General features: G+C 37.3%; 1 protein-coding gene across 1 annotated transcript; it reads right to left on the bottom strand.

Annotated features, from left to right (window-relative positions):
* Positions 1 to 781: 781 nt before the first annotated feature.
* LOC141298460 (cone cGMP-specific 3',5'-cyclic phosphodiesterase subunit alpha'-like) lies at positions 782 to 14,844 on the bottom strand. Its single transcript, XM_073828977.1, has 22 exons — positions 14,248 to 14,844; positions 10,860 to 11,012; positions 10,035 to 10,124; positions 9,817 to 9,957; positions 9,659 to 9,733; positions 9,512 to 9,576; positions 7,156 to 7,222; positions 5,865 to 5,912; positions 5,539 to 5,688; positions 5,312 to 5,455; positions 5,167 to 5,232; positions 4,937 to 5,083; positions 4,744 to 4,851; positions 4,555 to 4,664; positions 4,389 to 4,476; positions 4,208 to 4,308; positions 3,804 to 3,911; positions 3,665 to 3,728; positions 3,512 to 3,586; positions 3,341 to 3,424; positions 2,990 to 3,143; positions 782 to 2,724 (listed from the first exon to the last, which is right to left on the bottom strand). The coding sequence occupies exons 1-22, from the start codon at positions 14,713 to 14,715 to the stop codon at positions 2,660 to 2,662; spliced, it is 2,571 nt and encodes an 856-aa protein (XP_073685078.1). The 5' UTR covers positions 14,716 to 14,844; the 3' UTR covers positions 782 to 2,659.
* Positions 14,845 to 16,584: the final 1,740 nt, after the last annotated feature.

Genomic DNA, 16,584 nt, shown 5'->3' with positions numbered 1-16,584 from the left:
CTTTTGACTTGGAGTGTGTATACACACATATATATTGACAATAGTTTTTTTCCCTCATATTTTATGAATGAGGCCTGCTGTGTTTATCAGTATACTTAAGTGTTCATGTTTACTTTTACAATTTGGTGAGCTCAGATATTTGTCATTAAGAGATATTTGGGTTCCTGTAAGTACAGCAGTCAGTGACAATATTTTAGGAACCCATAGAAACCTAACTAGCTACTGAGTTTACTGTCAGACACTATCAATGTTTGTATCATCTGACTCATTAAATATTGGCAGTGTTAAAATGGACAGACTTTCTATTTTACACCCCTCAGGTCAGCCTCTCAGGGCAAACCCATTTGGTGACCTGTCCTAGGCCTTGGCTTAGCCAACAGTGGCTGCTAGCCAATCAATGTGAAGAATCAGTCAGAAAGCTTTTTGTTCACTATTGATCCATTAATCAGCGTATGTAATATGTGAAAGCTCCCATGTGAGAGCATTTATAATGCATTTCTGCTTCCACAAAACATGACGAATTGTAGTTGAGGTATTATAAAAGTTAAACATGAAGCCTTCGGCCCTACATTGAAAGATACATAGATAGAGAAGTCGTTTGTCTCGGCTGTCAGCCAATTACCTGAGCCTCTTTAGCTGGGGATGATCCAGGTTTATTAGGTAATCCGCTGCATGATAGAAAAGTCAGGAGAGGTTCCTGACATGCCCTTTACGCAACCGTGCGGTCACAAAGACCTCAAGCTAGTAGCGGATATAGACAAAGACTAAGTGAGACTCTAAGTTCAGAATAATGTGTTTATTTGTTCACATGACATAATTTACAGGATATGTGCGGTAGTATTCAGTAAATAAGATGATCAGATATCAGTCTCACACTCACACAGTAGATATTGTTATAGACTAGCCTAACAAAATGCACAAACCATCAACCTGAGATGAGATTTACTCACTGCTGGCCTTTTTGATCTGGATTTAGAGGGTTTGACATTTAAGTGTAGTCACTAGCTCCAGTGAAGTTATTAAGACTTCCACAGCCCCTGTTATTGGATTAAAGGCCTTCAATGTTTTTTCTACCAAGCGGATATTGCATAAGATTGAATTTTTTTTCAATGCATTTACTACAGCTCTCCATAGCTTTGTATTGTTTTTTTTTCTAAAGCAGAGTGACCTGATATCAGGTGATCAGCGGTTCATTCACTAGCTCAAATGTTACCACAGTCATCAAATTCTCCAAAAGTCAGAAAAGAGACTTTGACCTTACGATTTGGGTTTGTGCTTTCTGCCAGAGGAGATATCTAGAGGCTTGAGTAGCTTGCTTTAAATAAGCATGGCATTTAAAGATTAAAACTGAGTGAATCTCAGGAGCTGCTCCCCCATCAAACTCACTTCAAATCTCCTTATAGGTTTACATGTTTAAATACTGACCGTTCCCTTTTGCCTTTAATAGCATACAGTGTACTTTCTTTAAATATTTCATGTACACCTCGTTTATAGAATACCACTTGAAAATAGTTTAAACATTTGGTATAAACAAACACCTCTATGTTATCAATTGATATTCTATGTAATTCAATGTTATATTTTCAATAATACATTAAGGTTGAAAACTATGTGGTTAAAAGAACAAACATCAAAATTCTGGTCATAAATGTTCTCCACAGCGCCACATATTCCACTGACGCAGAATTAGCCGTATCACATCAAAAAAGTAGAAAAGACGTCCTGTATCGTATCCATCCAAATACAACTGCGACAATGCAAAGCCAACTTTCCTTTGAACAACTCGTAGTCAGTGTGCAACACTTGTAGCATGAGATCTTTGTACATTTTACAAAGCACTCAGCTAATAAACAATCAGCTTCTAAAAGCTTATTCAAGTGAGTTGGTCCTTCAACCCTAAAAAAAATAACTGATATGTATTAAAATATGCTTTTCAGTCATTTGAAAGTAAAGTGTGTAATTTAAAGTGATGTTCAAATTCTTTCACCCCAATTTAATATCCAAAGAAATCAATAAGAAAGCCATTTGTTAGTTGATTTCACAAAAAAAGCTGTTAAAAACATTAAACAGCCCAACCAATGGTGTTTATTTGGGGGTGGGGCTACTTGTTTGTTTGACCAATTACAGATGAGGGGTGTGTTGATGAAAACAGCATTTTTGCAATTCCCATTAGGTGAAGAAATTACACACTTCATTCTTAATTGTGATTCAGTGCATTCATCAAAAGAATAAATATCAAATTGGTTTAGAGAGAAGCTAAACAACTTGATTCTGCAATTAAGCTATTTTGAGACATTCTTAATGTTTCTGTTGTTTAAATGACATTAAACATCGGTAAAGAGTAGTTTTTTGTCCACCGCTGTGTAGTAGATGCATATGCAGTATTTCCTTCAGCGTAGTTAGTTGTTAAAAGATGAAATCAATGATTAAGCTTGAAATTGTCTATATGGTGCTCTAGGCTGGCACCCCATCAGAAAAGATCTGACAGGTACAGTTCATCCATTTCTGGCGAATGCCTACGTGTTCGCTTGAAGAACGTATTTCCGAGGAAATGAGACAGAAAGCTGGTGAAAATGTAGTGATCCTAGGAGCACGTTTCACCTCCATCTACAGGCTGGCCCAGACTTCTCTGTGGCTCTGAATTTCTGTCAGATGATGTTTAAAATATGGTGCAGGTTTTGGACTTTCCTCCCTCTCCTCCTCCACCTCCTTCCTCACCAGCGGCTTCAGTGAAGAAAAAAAACATAGAAAAGAGTAAATCAAGTTACTGCAAAGTAATGTACATTCCCCAAGGCTATGAGGTTAGATTAGCACAGGATATCCAATAAAAACTCACTGGGGTAGAACCCTTTTTAAGGGTATGAATAAGTACCATTTGGCCACTATTATGCACCCTATAGGGGTAGGGGTGGAAACGGTCTCCTTTTTCTCAATCCCTTGCCATTTTCTATCCCTGTCCACAAATGAAGGGCTAATGGGTCCGACATACCTTTCTTGGCCTGCTCCTCTTCTAGTCGTTTTTTTTCATTCTCTATAGCGTCTACTTTTGCTTGGTAAATATCAGCCAGTTCCTTCCAGTGGACTCTGTTGTTATTCAGGCCATCAAACATAGGAGTGATCTCTTTGTGGAACCTTGAAAATTCCTGTACGAGAACAGAGGCTTGTTATTGCAAGCATTCACAAGCCCACCAGTAACTGCCGATCTATCATTCCCTGTCAGGACATTTTAACAAAGCTGTGGTGACATTCCAAGAGAGGCCCTTATGGATTCCCTATTTTCTGCTAACAGATGTCTGGATTATGCTAAATTGATTCCAGCTTGAAAGTTGGGTGGATTTACCTTGTACACAAAAGAGCACACAAAGTCGATGAAACCACACTGCATCTTCGGAAGTTCATCCGCCTTGTTTCTGTCCATCATGGGCTGAGAAAAGATTCAAAGGATATGCAATCATATTTTCATTCAATTGAATGCAACTTTTCTTGTTGAAATTGATCTTCACAAACTCACAATGGGTTGTTGGTCTAGCACAGTCCTCTCCAGGTCTCCCTGCTCCCAGAATTCAGCTGCCACCATAAGAGCCACCTTTAGAAAAGAGCATTTTTAGTTGACAATAACCAATGCTGGATAATCCTAGCAGTGAAGAACCCAAGTTGCACCTACTTTGCTCTGGACCTCCCAAGGCTTGGTAATGGCAGACAAGTCACATCCAGTCATCATCATTGCCCTGTTTGGAATCAAACACATGTCTTCAAACTCTCAATTCAGTAGGTTCTCAAGAGAACTAAGAAGTGATGCTTACATAATGATTTCCTTTCTAATGGGATTGTTGGCTACATAGGCAATTGCTTCCTTCTCATCAGTCATTGGTTCGGTGGCATCAACGATCTTCTGGAACATGGTTCTTTTTCTGGGTGGGGAAGAAAATGGGACCATCATCAGTACAATATGTTTAAGCGTGTCTCTACACTCTTAAAAATAAAGGTTCTTTATTGGCATCGATGGTTCCATGGAACCTTTCAAATGCAGAAAAGGTTCTTTAGATTTTTTTAATGTTCTTCAAAATGGTTCTTTTAAGGACTGTTCACTGAAAGGTTCTTTGGGCAACCAAAAATGGTTCTTCTATGGCATCACTGCAAAAACAACCCTTTGGAGACTTTATTTTTAAGAGTGTAGCATGAACATGAACATTGAGCATGAACTTACTTGAAATACAAGGCCAGGTCAGTCGCAATGATGCAGACATCGTGCAAGTGTTGGACTGTCTCAAACTGGCGTTTCTGCAGACTTTGGAAAATGTTAACGCTCTGTAAAAGAAGAGCCAAAAAATGTAAGTTATCACCTGGTTATCACTGCTCAACACTTTGTGCTTTGCAACACAACAAACCTCTTCCGCCATCAGCGTCTTGCTGTAATCAAGATGGTGCCTTTCCAAAATAGAGGAGCCATGGAGCTTGGCCAGTGGTGATGCGCTCCTGCATTGGAAATGGATTGTAAGTAAAATGTCTTTTGTGTCTTATATTAGTAGTATAAAAATATATATGCTAAATTACTTTGTCTGGTAGAGGTTGTTGGTACCCCTGTGGTCAATATCGTGACAGAATGCAGCTGCTACCATCGCAAAGGCATCAAGGTCTGAGTAGTATTTTCTCAGCCTTCCAGTCTTTTGGAAAAGCAATCGATATTCAGTATTACAACCTCTTTAATAATAAATAACATAATGTGTGGATTGAAAAACTCACTTGCAGAAGACAGAACATGGTCTGGCCCACGTTAAACCCATGCCTCCAGTTATGGTAGGTAATATCTCTGTAGCCTTTCCGTACGGTGTACATCCATCTTGTCAGGACCTGGAGCAATTGTAGACAGAGTTAAAATCCTTAAAAATGTCATCCCAAAACTGAAGGAACATGGATTCCAAAAACCCAGTCTCACCTCTGCTGGCACTTTGAATTTCTCTACCACTCCGAGTTCAAAGAAACAGCGAATGCCACACTTGATAAGGTCAACCTCAGAAAGAGGAAAGTCGCTAAAACTAAATAATAGCAGATCGACATCTTTGGCTTCTGGAATGGTGGTTCTCTGTGTGTTGATACATTTAAAAATGTTAAACCTGTAAGATCAATAATATGTTCACTATGGATCAGAGTATAAAAAAGTCATACCAAGAGTTTGTACATTTCTTTCTGATCGCAGTCCTCTGGGTTCATGTCAAACTTCTCCTTTGTGTTCTAACGAGACGAAAAATAATATAATGAAACATAATAAAGACTGCAGTTTCCTAAAGCATAAGCTTGGATGATGCCTGACCAGAATCTCTAGGACTTGATCTGGGGTGGCTTTGGTCTGGTACAGGACCATTTCCGCTGCAATCTCTCTTCTCCACTCTGTCCGATTCAGTTTGTCATATGTGTCACAATTCAGTACTGACCATCCTAGGAACTGTGTTAGGGCCTGAAGCAAAGACAGAAAACACTTTACTGTTGCAGCACAAGATGAAATGGAGCCAAAAGGATGGTGAGCATTTAACATCTCACTTCAGTAATTTGTTCGTCCTGCTCTTCGAACGGCTTGCCATCTTTGCGATTGAAGAAAGTGGCAACGCCTACAATTTCTTCTTTCTTGTTGACAATGGGAAGAGACAGGACGTTTTTGATGACAAAACCCGACTCGTCCACAGCTTCTTTCTGAAAGGAAAACCAATTAAAAAGTGTGATGATAAATCAAAATTATGACTAAACTGAAGTGTTTTCTAGCTTTGTTTGAATCTGTTTTGAAGGTTACAGGTTTGTGTCTATTTCAGGTACAGATCAGGAACAGTGTGAGCTCTGAGAAGGATTTATCCTGGATTGGCTTACAGTACCTGGAATGTGAAGTACTCATCAGCGGCGACGTTCATCATGTTACAAATCTGCAGGAAGAAAAATAAAACAAGATTTCCCCCCGTCAGCATAATCAGTAATACAGCAAGTAGCTCGTGTAACATGGGTTAAGTAATTATTTAACCTTATTACACGGCTCTTTGGAATGCTTGATTCTGATTGGTCAGTTGAGACATTTGCAGGTTCGTTCTTTTCAAATAATCACCGCTCCAAAGTAATAACGCATAGCCGGTACTACTTGTATGTTTAAAATCCCTCCGTGCCAACAAAGATTACCGTTTGGCGCCATCTTGTGACAAACACTGGACAACCACAATTAACAATGGAAAATTTCGACATTAATCTATTTAAATTGTCTTACTAACGTACATAGTTTGAATGTTAGTCACGTGGTACTATATCGTTTCGCGGAAGGATAAAAATGCTAATTTAAAACAAATATGCCAATAAAAGATTTCAAATTCATATTCATGTCCAGTTTTTTTCCTTATGTGGCAAGTAGCCGTGTAATAAGCGGGATAATGTACAGGCAGCCTGTAGTTATCGCGAAATTAGTCTCAGCCTCAGACGTCACGCCCACGGAACGTTGGCTAAACGTCTGATGCATATGGTACGCTTAACTGGAAACACTTCAGGAATGTCGAAGTCGTGATCTGATTAGTTGAATTTGATCGGATTTCCGGAACACGCGAGTGTCGCGTTTATTTTCGGTCCGCCGGGAAACAAAGCGCAGACTGATTTACTCGAGTTTTGCTAAAAGGTGCTTATGCAGACGCCGTTGTTGTTATACACATTTGCGACGTTCGCGTACAAATTACTGACTTACTGCTTGTTCTCCCTCTTCTTCGTTAACTTTCAATGCTGGTTATTTCAGTGACTGACTTGTTGCATGCCCGTCTGTTGTTGTGGGGGCATTTCTACGCCCCGAAACGTGACGCTGAACGAAACGAACTGTGATTGGTTGTTTTACATGTCGGTCAAACGGCCTTATGGGCGGGCCTTGGCCAATGAAAGCTGCCATGAATACCAGACCTTCAGCCGTCAGTCTGAAGGTCTGGCTACGCGAGACTATCGCGAAATAAGCCCCTTCAGTGTGATACAGTCCTGATCACACTGTCGGGGCTTATTTCTGCGATAACTACCGGCTGCCTGTACATTATCCCTTACTGAGACAATTTTAGGTTCAGTGTTTGTTCAGGGGCACTGGTGAAACCTTCACTATAACTTTACTATTCCATAGTATTGGATTTTAAGAAAATATTTCAGACTTACAAAGCCATTTTCAGCCACGTAGGTTGGGAGGCCACTAACAAGTGCCCAATGGTCTACAGGAGGGGTCCTGAAAGCAGAAACATTAAAATAAGAAAGACTGGAGTGCTAGTATGCTATATGGGCAAAAGTATTTGAACACCCAAACTACTTTAATACACCAAACTACTTTAATTTCGCCAGCCACTTTTAGGTACACTTTTTCAACTGCTCATTGATGCAAATACCTAATCAGCCAATCACATGGCAGCAACTCAGTGCATTTTTGCCTGTAGACATAGTCAAGACAATACACTGAGGTTCAAAGCAACAATCAGAATCAGGAAGAGAGATGATTTAAGTGGCAGATGGGCTAATCTCGGTATTTCAGAAACTGCTGATCGACTGGTATTGTCATGCACAATCTTACAGAGAATGGTCCAAAAGTGAGAAAATATTCAGTGGGCGGCAGTTCTGTGGGCAAGAAGGTTGCCTGGTCTGGTGAGTCTTGGAGAAGCTAGGGCCAGAATTTGGCTCAAACAACATAAAAGCATGGATCTATCCTGCCTTGTATCAACAGCTCAGGCTGGTAGTGGTGGTGCATGATTTGGGGATATTGTGGTGGTGCAATGATTTGGGGATATTTTCTTCACACATTTTGGGACTTTAGTGCCAAGTGAGACTTTTTTAAATGTCATAGCCTACTTGAGTATTGTTGCTGACCATATCCACTCCTTTATGAGCACAATGAACCCATCAGGTAAAAGCCACTTTCAGAAGGAGAACATGCCACGTCACAAAGTGCAAATCATCTCAAACTGGTTTCTTGAACGACACTGAGTCCACAGTCACCAGATCTCAATTCTATAGAGCACCTTTGAGACAAATCTACATCAGCTGCATGGGCCTGTTGTGTCAATATAGACCAAAATCTCTGAGAAGTGTTTCCTGCACCTTGTTGAATCTATGCCATAAAGAATCAATCCAGTTCTGAAGGTAAAATGGGGTCCAACCCAGAAGTAGCCAGGTGTCTAGTGAGTGTATATGTCTGCTAGGAATTTCACTTTAAAACTATGGACATTAATAGGGAGTTGGTCTTTTCAAAAAGTTTCCAGTAGACCACCATTTTGGGTTCCCCAAAGAACCTTTCAGTGAGCAGTTCCTAGTTTGGATTTTTTTTTAAATCTAAAGAACCTTCTGGCACTATAAAGAAATATTTGTTCAATTGAAAAGGTTAGAGGAACCATAGATGCCATAAAAGAACATTAATTTTTAAGACTGAGCAGATATTACTGGAATAGGTTAATCTATTAGAAAATGGTGTCTAAATATTTTTCCCATGTAGTGTATTGTATATGGTAGAATACGACTTATGACATTTGAGTATTTATAATATGTGACCCTGGACCACAAAACCAGTCTTAAAGGAACACTCCACTTTTTTTGGAAATAGGCTCATTCTCCAACTCCCCCCGGGTTAATAAGTTGAGTTTTACCGTTTTGAAATCCATTCAGCCGTTCTCCTGTTCTGGCGATATCACTTTTAGCATAGCTTAGCATAGATCATTGAATCCTGTTAGACCAATAGCATCGCGTTCAAAAATGACCAACGAGTTTCGATATTTGTCCTATTTAAAACTTGACTCTTCTGTAGTTGTATCGTGTACTAAGATCGCCGGAAAATGTAAAGCTGCGATTTTCTAGGCCGATAAGATTAGGAACTACACTCCCATTCCGGCGTAATAGTCAAGGAAGTTTGCTGCTGTAACTTGGCCGAAGCAGGCGTAGTAATATCACACAGCACATGTGCATGTGCAGCTTTACATTTTCCGCTGGTCTTAGTACACGATACAACTACAGAAGAGTCAAGTTTTAAATAGGACAAATATTGAAACTCGTTGGTCATTTTTGAACGCGATGCTATTGGTCTCATAGGATTCAATGATCTATGCTAAGCTATGCTAAAAGTGATATCGCCAAAATAGGAAAACGGCTGAACGGATTTCAAAACGGTAAAAGTCAATTTATTAACTCCGGGGGAGTTGGAGAATGAGCCTATTTCCAAAAAAAGTGGAGTGTTCCTTTAAGTAACACAGGTATATTTGTAGCAATAGCCAAAAATACATTGCATGGGTCAAAATTACTGATGCCAAAAATCATTAGGATATCAAGTTAAGATCATGTTCCATGAAAATATTTAGCAAATTTCCTACCGTAAATATATCAAAACTTAATTTTTGATTAGTAATATGCATTGGTAAGAACTCTCAGATTCCAGTTGATGTATACATGTCAGTTTCAAAAAAATGACCCTGGTTTTGTGGTCCAGGGTTACATATAAGCAAAGAACATGTTTTTACGTATAAAAAAATATGCTTACGGAATGACTTTGATCTCTTCTTTTGCTTCTAAGAGATAATCAATGATCTTGTAGAAGACGATTTCCTGTCAGAAGAAATAAGAAATTATAATAATAGTAACAGACTGCAGTACTGACATGTTTACTGAAGAGAAACAAATCTGTTACCCTGCCGTCAGGTGTTTTCGGGCCTTTGTACGGCTCCACGTCTCCCAATTTAACCGGCCACTCATCATAGAACTCCTAAACAATCAAAGCAACGTTTAGTGTTTTTATGAACCGCTTATCAATGAGCAAATGGAGGCCAGTCACCATATGCCACAAACCTTTTCTTTGGTCATGTCCAGAAGACCGACAGAGTACCTCTCGCACTGGAGGTAGGTTCTGACGGTGTACAGGGCCTTGTGAAACTGTCGCTCAATGTCCGTCAACTCTTCAAACACTTTGCTCGCAGACCATAGAAGAACCTGAGGCAGCGGTTTACAGTCAGAATCAATATTTCAAATCAAAGTAAAACATTAAAAGTTGTAGTCCGTAGCATTACCTGGCTTCTTCTAGTTTCCACGTTGTACATGTATGTAGTGTAATGCTGTAGTGCAATGACTGTGGCAAAAGTGATGTACTTGGAGAAGAGCTGAAAAACATTTGTAAAACATTTACTTAGTATTAAAAAAATGTCATATCCCTTATGAAAATTAACCATGGTTTTATTAGAGTAAAATTGCAGTAACAATGTTTTTTGGCATACTGACTACTGTTTGTGTAAATGCTATGTTAAAACTATGGCTAATTTGTAGTTACCATGGTTTAACTATAGTAACCATGGTTTATTGGTTTTATTTGTAGTAAAACCAAGATTAATTTTCATAAGGGATCTGTGCTTATCCAACTTTTTCTTTAATGTACCTGTACAAAACTCATTTTGTTGCTTGATTTTGCAAAATGGTGTGTCTTACCATATTTGTTTAATGTATTATCTTAATTATGAACACGCTGATTTGTAATGCAAAGAGTTATACTGTTTACTGCATGTTGTTATTCTTCTCATTATTTCCCTAAAGCTGCTAATCGAGAACCGGAAGCCTCACCCATAAGCTTACTTCCACGTTAAAGGTCTGTTCACCCCAAGAATAACAATAAAGATAACTGTAACTTTAACTATATTAGCATCCCCACCAAAGCTCCGTAATGTTTTGTTTATGATAAGTTTTAGCGTCTGCTGCTTTAAATGCTGGTCCTCTTTAAAGTTGGGTGAATTCTAAGTGGCTGTCAATCAGACTAAAAAAAAACCTCTGAAAGTGACAGTAAATAATTCAACACAAATCTGAGGTCAGTATCACATAACACATGTCATATTTCAAATACTCACGTCTTCATCTGCTTTGGAGAATTCATTTCCTCCAACTTTGTTTATTGCCATGACCACACCGAGTGGGTCTTTCCCGTTCATGAGGGGGGCAGCCAGCATGTTTTTAGTGGTGTATCCTGTCTGCTTGTCCACAAAGTCACTGAATTTGGGATTCTGAGAAACAAATACATGTGTTAATGTTCGATACAGCTGTTTCATGATAAAGTGGTTTAACAAAAAATAGGATGCATATTTCGAGTTTATTGTTTGATTTAAGTTTAATGTTTTTTAATATCATAATGAACTAGCTGCATCAGCTCTTTAAATGCTTATATGACGAAATACACTGTAAAAGGATTTCACCAGTTTCAACTTAAAAACCTAAGTTTAGCAGCTGCCTTAAGTTTTTAAGTTAAATCAACTTAGGTCATTTAAACTCACAAGTTAAATCAACTCATTTTTATTGTAATAAGTTAAAATGACTTGTAGTTTTAAGCTGATTTAACTTAAAAACTTTAAGTTGAATCTGGTCAAAACTTTTTACAGTGTAGTTATAATGTATGCACATCAATCAAAATTTTAAAAATAAATATCTTCATATTATTAATATATATTTTCAAACTTCAATGTGTTGATGCTTTGCTAAGTACAAACATTTTTGAAAATCTATATTAAGAACTGTTATTACATTTTTAATCATGAACTTTAAAGCAGTTTACACTGTAAAAAGTGTTTACCAATTTCAAGTTCAGCAGCTGCCTTAAAAATTTAAGTTAAATCAACTTAAAACTACTATTCATTTCAACTCACGACAATAAAATTAGTTAAAATGACTTGTACTTTTAAGTTGATTTAACTTATGAGTTAAAATGACTCGTACTTTAAAATTGATTTAAATTACAATTTTAATGCAGCTGCTAAACTTAAGTTTAGTGTATGAAAAATAACCATGGTTTTGCAACTTTTGCTACAAAAAAAGGTTACTGTAGTTAAACCACTACTGTGGTAACCACAAATTAAACACGGTATTTATAGTATATTTGTAGTAAAACTGTGGAAATGGTTATCAATACACCAAAGAAACATGGTTACTGCACTTTTACTATAATAAAACCATGGTTAATTTTTGTAAGGGTTAAGGGCTGCAGCCATGATTAAAATGATTTGATATGGCATTTGGATTTGTTCTCTTGTCACTGAGACTAATTCTACCTAAATTTACACTTCTGTGTTACCTAATAAAGGTTAATAGATTTAACCCTGTCTCAGACACTTAAGCTGAGGTTGCACTGGTGTGCCATGATTAAACACCACGCTGGTATTTATAGCATATGAATGTACCTTTAATTATTATTATTATTATTTTTAGAGAGTGTATGAGTATGCTAGATGATGGCAAATAAGTATTATGTTCTAATATATAAAATATATACTCAAATGTATTTTAAATAGATTTATTTCATGTTAAGTGTACTAAAAATTCATTTACATTTTTTGTAATTTCACTAAATTGGTACAACTGATTTTGTACTTACTGCACTTTAATTTTGCAGAAGTAGTGCTGAAGTCCAACTAAAAATATACTTAAGTATTTTTGATTTTTGCCATTTAAAGCCCGATATTTTTTTAAGATCATACAATCCTCATCAATAGTGACGTTAAAACTTATTTTAGGCTTAATATTAATAAATGTGCATTGTGCACAAGCAGTGCTCTAAATAAAGTTTACTTACAATTTTTATGAGTATTTATATCAGTCTTGAGCGATATGTCAGTAAATATGTTAATAGACTTGAACTAATACTTAGACTAAGTATATAATAAAATGCATTTTAAATCTATTACTTTTTTCCCAGGAGAGTTTTTTTAGCAGCGTAACCAAGTCAAGTTATTTAAGTATAAGCAAAACTTTTGTATTTGACATTTTCTTGTAGATTTAATATATAAAACATAAACTTCACTTTCACTCTGCAGTTTTACTGCAGGCTTATATAGAAAGCATATCAAAAGAAATGCCCACATTTAGATTTTCTTTTCATAAATAACCATTCTTAATCACGAATCAACAAGTGCTGATGTAGGCTTTGTTGTTAAACATTTGACTTGAATATTTGAGTCATTTGTTGCTAAATAATATCAAGATGCAGCAGGCTACCAGAAGCCAAGAAAATAAGCTGCTTTTCCGCAGGGGGTTGATGACCTCCATGACAACAGGCCAGAAAAAAGTTTAATCCTTTGTCAAACTAATAGTCGACTTTCAGGTAACAGACCCACCTGATAAGCCTAAGAAGATGTTTTGCTTGCAATTTATGTGTGTAAAGCGTATTAGAGTATTATAAAAAGCAAAAACACAGCTCTCTCTTGACCTAAAAAGGACTTTCACTTCTGTAACCTAATGTAGTTTGGTTGATTCAGTCATACTATTATTATAACATTTTTGAGCAAAACAATAACCGTTATTTTAGAGGTTAGCTAACAAGAATGATCTGCATAGGCTGTCATCTATTAAGGAAAATAAAAACAGTTTAACCCTTTAACTGTCACTCCCTATTTTGAACAAAGATGTGAAAATGCACTATCCAAAGTTTTTTTTTTTTATATATAAGTAATGAACGAAAAACATTTTGTAATATGATTTTCGTGTACAATTTCCATGGTAATGCAATGTCTGATTGTAAACATTTTAAATGTTTTCAAAGGATGAATTTTGAAATTTTAAGTTTTCAAGTGATATATAATTTCTTATTATTTCTGTGTGATAGGGAAAAAGGCAATGAAGAAAGTCTTTTTGTTAAAAAGGTCTGAACCGCTGTTATAATGTAGATTCTTGAGGTGCTCTCTTGTCATAAATTAATCTATTACTTTTCCGACATAATTTGTAACACAATACAGTGGTAAAATATCTATTTCGGAGTCTTAGGACTTCCCAACGATATATAGTTTGGCATGATTAGATTAGGATTTATTTGTAATATGGTGAAGTAAACTTATACGTATACGGGACAGTGACAGTTTAAGGGTAAATGTTTTTTTTTTTTTTTTTTTTTTTTTTTGCAATTCTGCACACAATTTACCCTGCAGACAAAAATGGAACTAGGGGTTTGTATGCAGAACAAAGATGTTTTTGCATAATAGTACAGTAATCATAGAATTTTTTTTGCTCACTTAAAAATGTGAAAAACTGATCTCAATCCATAAAGCAGCCGAATGCGTTAAAACTCTATAAATTACTTCCAATATATATACTGATTAACCCCTGTAACTTTAAAGTGTAGAAATTAAAAGAGTAGCCTTTCAGTGTATGCTGCTTGAATTTATTTTGTTTGCATTTGACACATTTTGTAGAGAAAATAAACAACTAGGGGGAGCTATAAGAGCTATAAATACCACCTTTACTTGTTTTACTCACCTGTTTGACATCCGGAACATTAACTGATTTTTTGCTGGTCACTATTTGGCCAACTATGCCCATGTCAGTAGGGAACACAATTTCAGTTTGAGGGTCGACCACATTCGCTTCGTATTTGGAGGTAGGGGTGACATCAAAAAGACACGTAGCGAGCTCGGGGGTGCCGTTTCTCGCTCTGGCTATGAAATAGCTGCAGCGGTCAGCGTTCACCAGCAAACATATCCTCTGCAAGACCTTGTGCATGGCCTTTTCCATAATAGGCTGCGAATGCATTTCTTTGATCATGTCGAAGATGATGTTGGCCTCCTGGATTTGGCTGACATCCTTGAACGAGGCCGGATCCTTGATGTCGAGGTTCTCGGCGAAAGCGGCGGCGATGGCCTCGCATCGGATCTTCTTGTCGAAATACTCTTTGGCGAACTGAGGGTTATTCTCCAAGTACTTTTCCACACTATCCTTGTCTGCCATTTTGAAAGTGTGCTTCTTCTGCTCGCCCTCTCACAGATTCATTACTTGTGGGGTGTCAGGATGAAAAGTGAAGCTTCTCAGTGATAGCCTCCTTCAGATAGGTGCATACTCCTGTGCTGGTCTCCTCCGACAGGCTGCCAGAGAATAGTGGCTTACAGGCTGAAGGGATCAAAGTGGCTGCTAATTAAAGTGACGTCATGACATTAAACCTTAAGCTTTCTTAACCTGCAAATCCCCACCCTGATCATTTCATGTCAGACAATCCAGTCAGAGTCAAACGGCCCTGTTTTCTCCTGAGGAGAAAGTGTCGACATATGACATAATATTTGTCACATAGGTTTATTGATTAGACTGGTGTTTGTAATCTAATACATCAGTGCTTATGGGTTCACTGGGCCCAGTATGCGCATAGGGACAGATTTTGCATGGGACACATGAGACTACAAATGAAATCAAGTATAGTTCACCAGAATTCAACAGGTCAAATATATGATCATGCCAAAACTTTGCAAATGGTTATATTCAAACTTTTTTTGAATTTGTGAGCCTGGACCACAAAACCAGTCAATTTTTTTACATTAAAACATATGAAAGCTGAATAAATAAACTTCCCATTGATGTATGGTTTGTTATGATAGGACAATATTTGGCAGAGATACAACAATTAGAAAATTTGGAATCTGAGGGTGCCAAAAAAAATCTAAATATTGTGAAAATCACCTTTAAAGTTGTCCAAATGAAGTCCTCAGCACTGTATATTACTCAAAAGTTTTGTTTTTATATATTTAAGGTAGGAAATTTACAAAATATCTTCATGGAACATGATCTCTTAGCAAGAAGTCTGTTAATATTATGTAATATTATTACAATGTAAAAGAACTGTTTTCTGCTTTAATATATTGTAAAATAAAATTTATTCATGTGATGGCAAACTTGAATTTTCAGCAGCCATCTTTTAGAAATCATACTAAAATTCAGAAGAAAAAAAAAACAATACACACACACACACACACACACACACACACACGTTGGGTTTACATGTTTTATGGGGACATTCCATAGGCGTAATGGTTTTTATACTGTACAAACCGTACTTTCTATGGCCCTACACCTACCCTACACCTAAACCTAGCCCTCACAGGAGATTGTGCACACTTTTACTTCGTTAAAAAAAACTCATTGTGCATGATTTATAAGCCTGTTTCCTCATGGGGACCTGAGAAATGTCCCCACAAGGTCAAAATCTACTGGTATTCCTATCCTTGTGGGGACATTTGGTCCCCACAACGTGATGAATACCAGGTACACACACACACACACACACACATATATATATATATATATATAGTTAACGGAGTGATATGTGATATGTCAGTCACCCGAACCCAATGTCTTGTAGGCATTGTCCTTATTAAACCCAGCTCTCAAGCTCTCCAAGTAAGGAAATAAATTCTCTGAAACGGGCTATTATTAGCATTTTTGCACTTTCTGCACCCAGAAAAGATGCTGGACACCCAGGATCTATTTCCAATGATAGGATTAGACCTGGATCTGTCAGTCTGCCAGACATATAAAGAGATCTGTCTCAGGCACAGAGAATGTAAAAAAGAAAACGCCTTGCATCATATGTACCTGGCTTTGTAAATCCAGGATTAAGCAAAAGTGATTATCAGGATATCCTCTCCTGAAGGGAGAAAGAGCCCGGCTTGGCACTTCAGAGCACTCACACGTTTAAGTTCACAGCGAGGAGCCGACAGCCACAGCAATGCTAAATTTACCACGCTCACCATTAATTTAATTGGATGTCGACGAATGAAGTATCACACATGCCATATTTTAAAGAGCCAACTGTGTATGTAGAGTCTGATA

This window comes from Garra rufa, chromosome 22 (assembly GCF_049309525.1).
Source record: "Garra rufa chromosome 22, GarRuf1.0, whole genome shotgun sequence".
Taxonomy (NCBI): domain Eukaryota; kingdom Metazoa; phylum Chordata; class Actinopteri; order Cypriniformes; family Cyprinidae; genus Garra; species Garra rufa.
The sequence above is the reverse complement of the archived record's forward strand: the minus strand, read 5'-3'. Positions and strand labels throughout refer to the sequence as shown.

Coding starts and splice junctions, on each gene's coding strand:
- LOC141298460 (XM_073828977.1), bottom strand. CDS start 14,715: ATGGCAGACAAGGATAGTGTGGAAAAGTACTTGGAGAATAACCCTCAG. Junction 5,913..7,155: donor ACGTGGCTGAAAATGGCTTT/GTAAGTCTGAAA, acceptor TTCTTCCTGCAG/ATTTGTAACATGATGAACGT. Junction 3,912..4,207: donor GACCTGGCCTTGTATTTCAA/GTAAGTTCATGC, acceptor TTCCCCACCCAG/AAAAAGAACCATGTTCCAGA.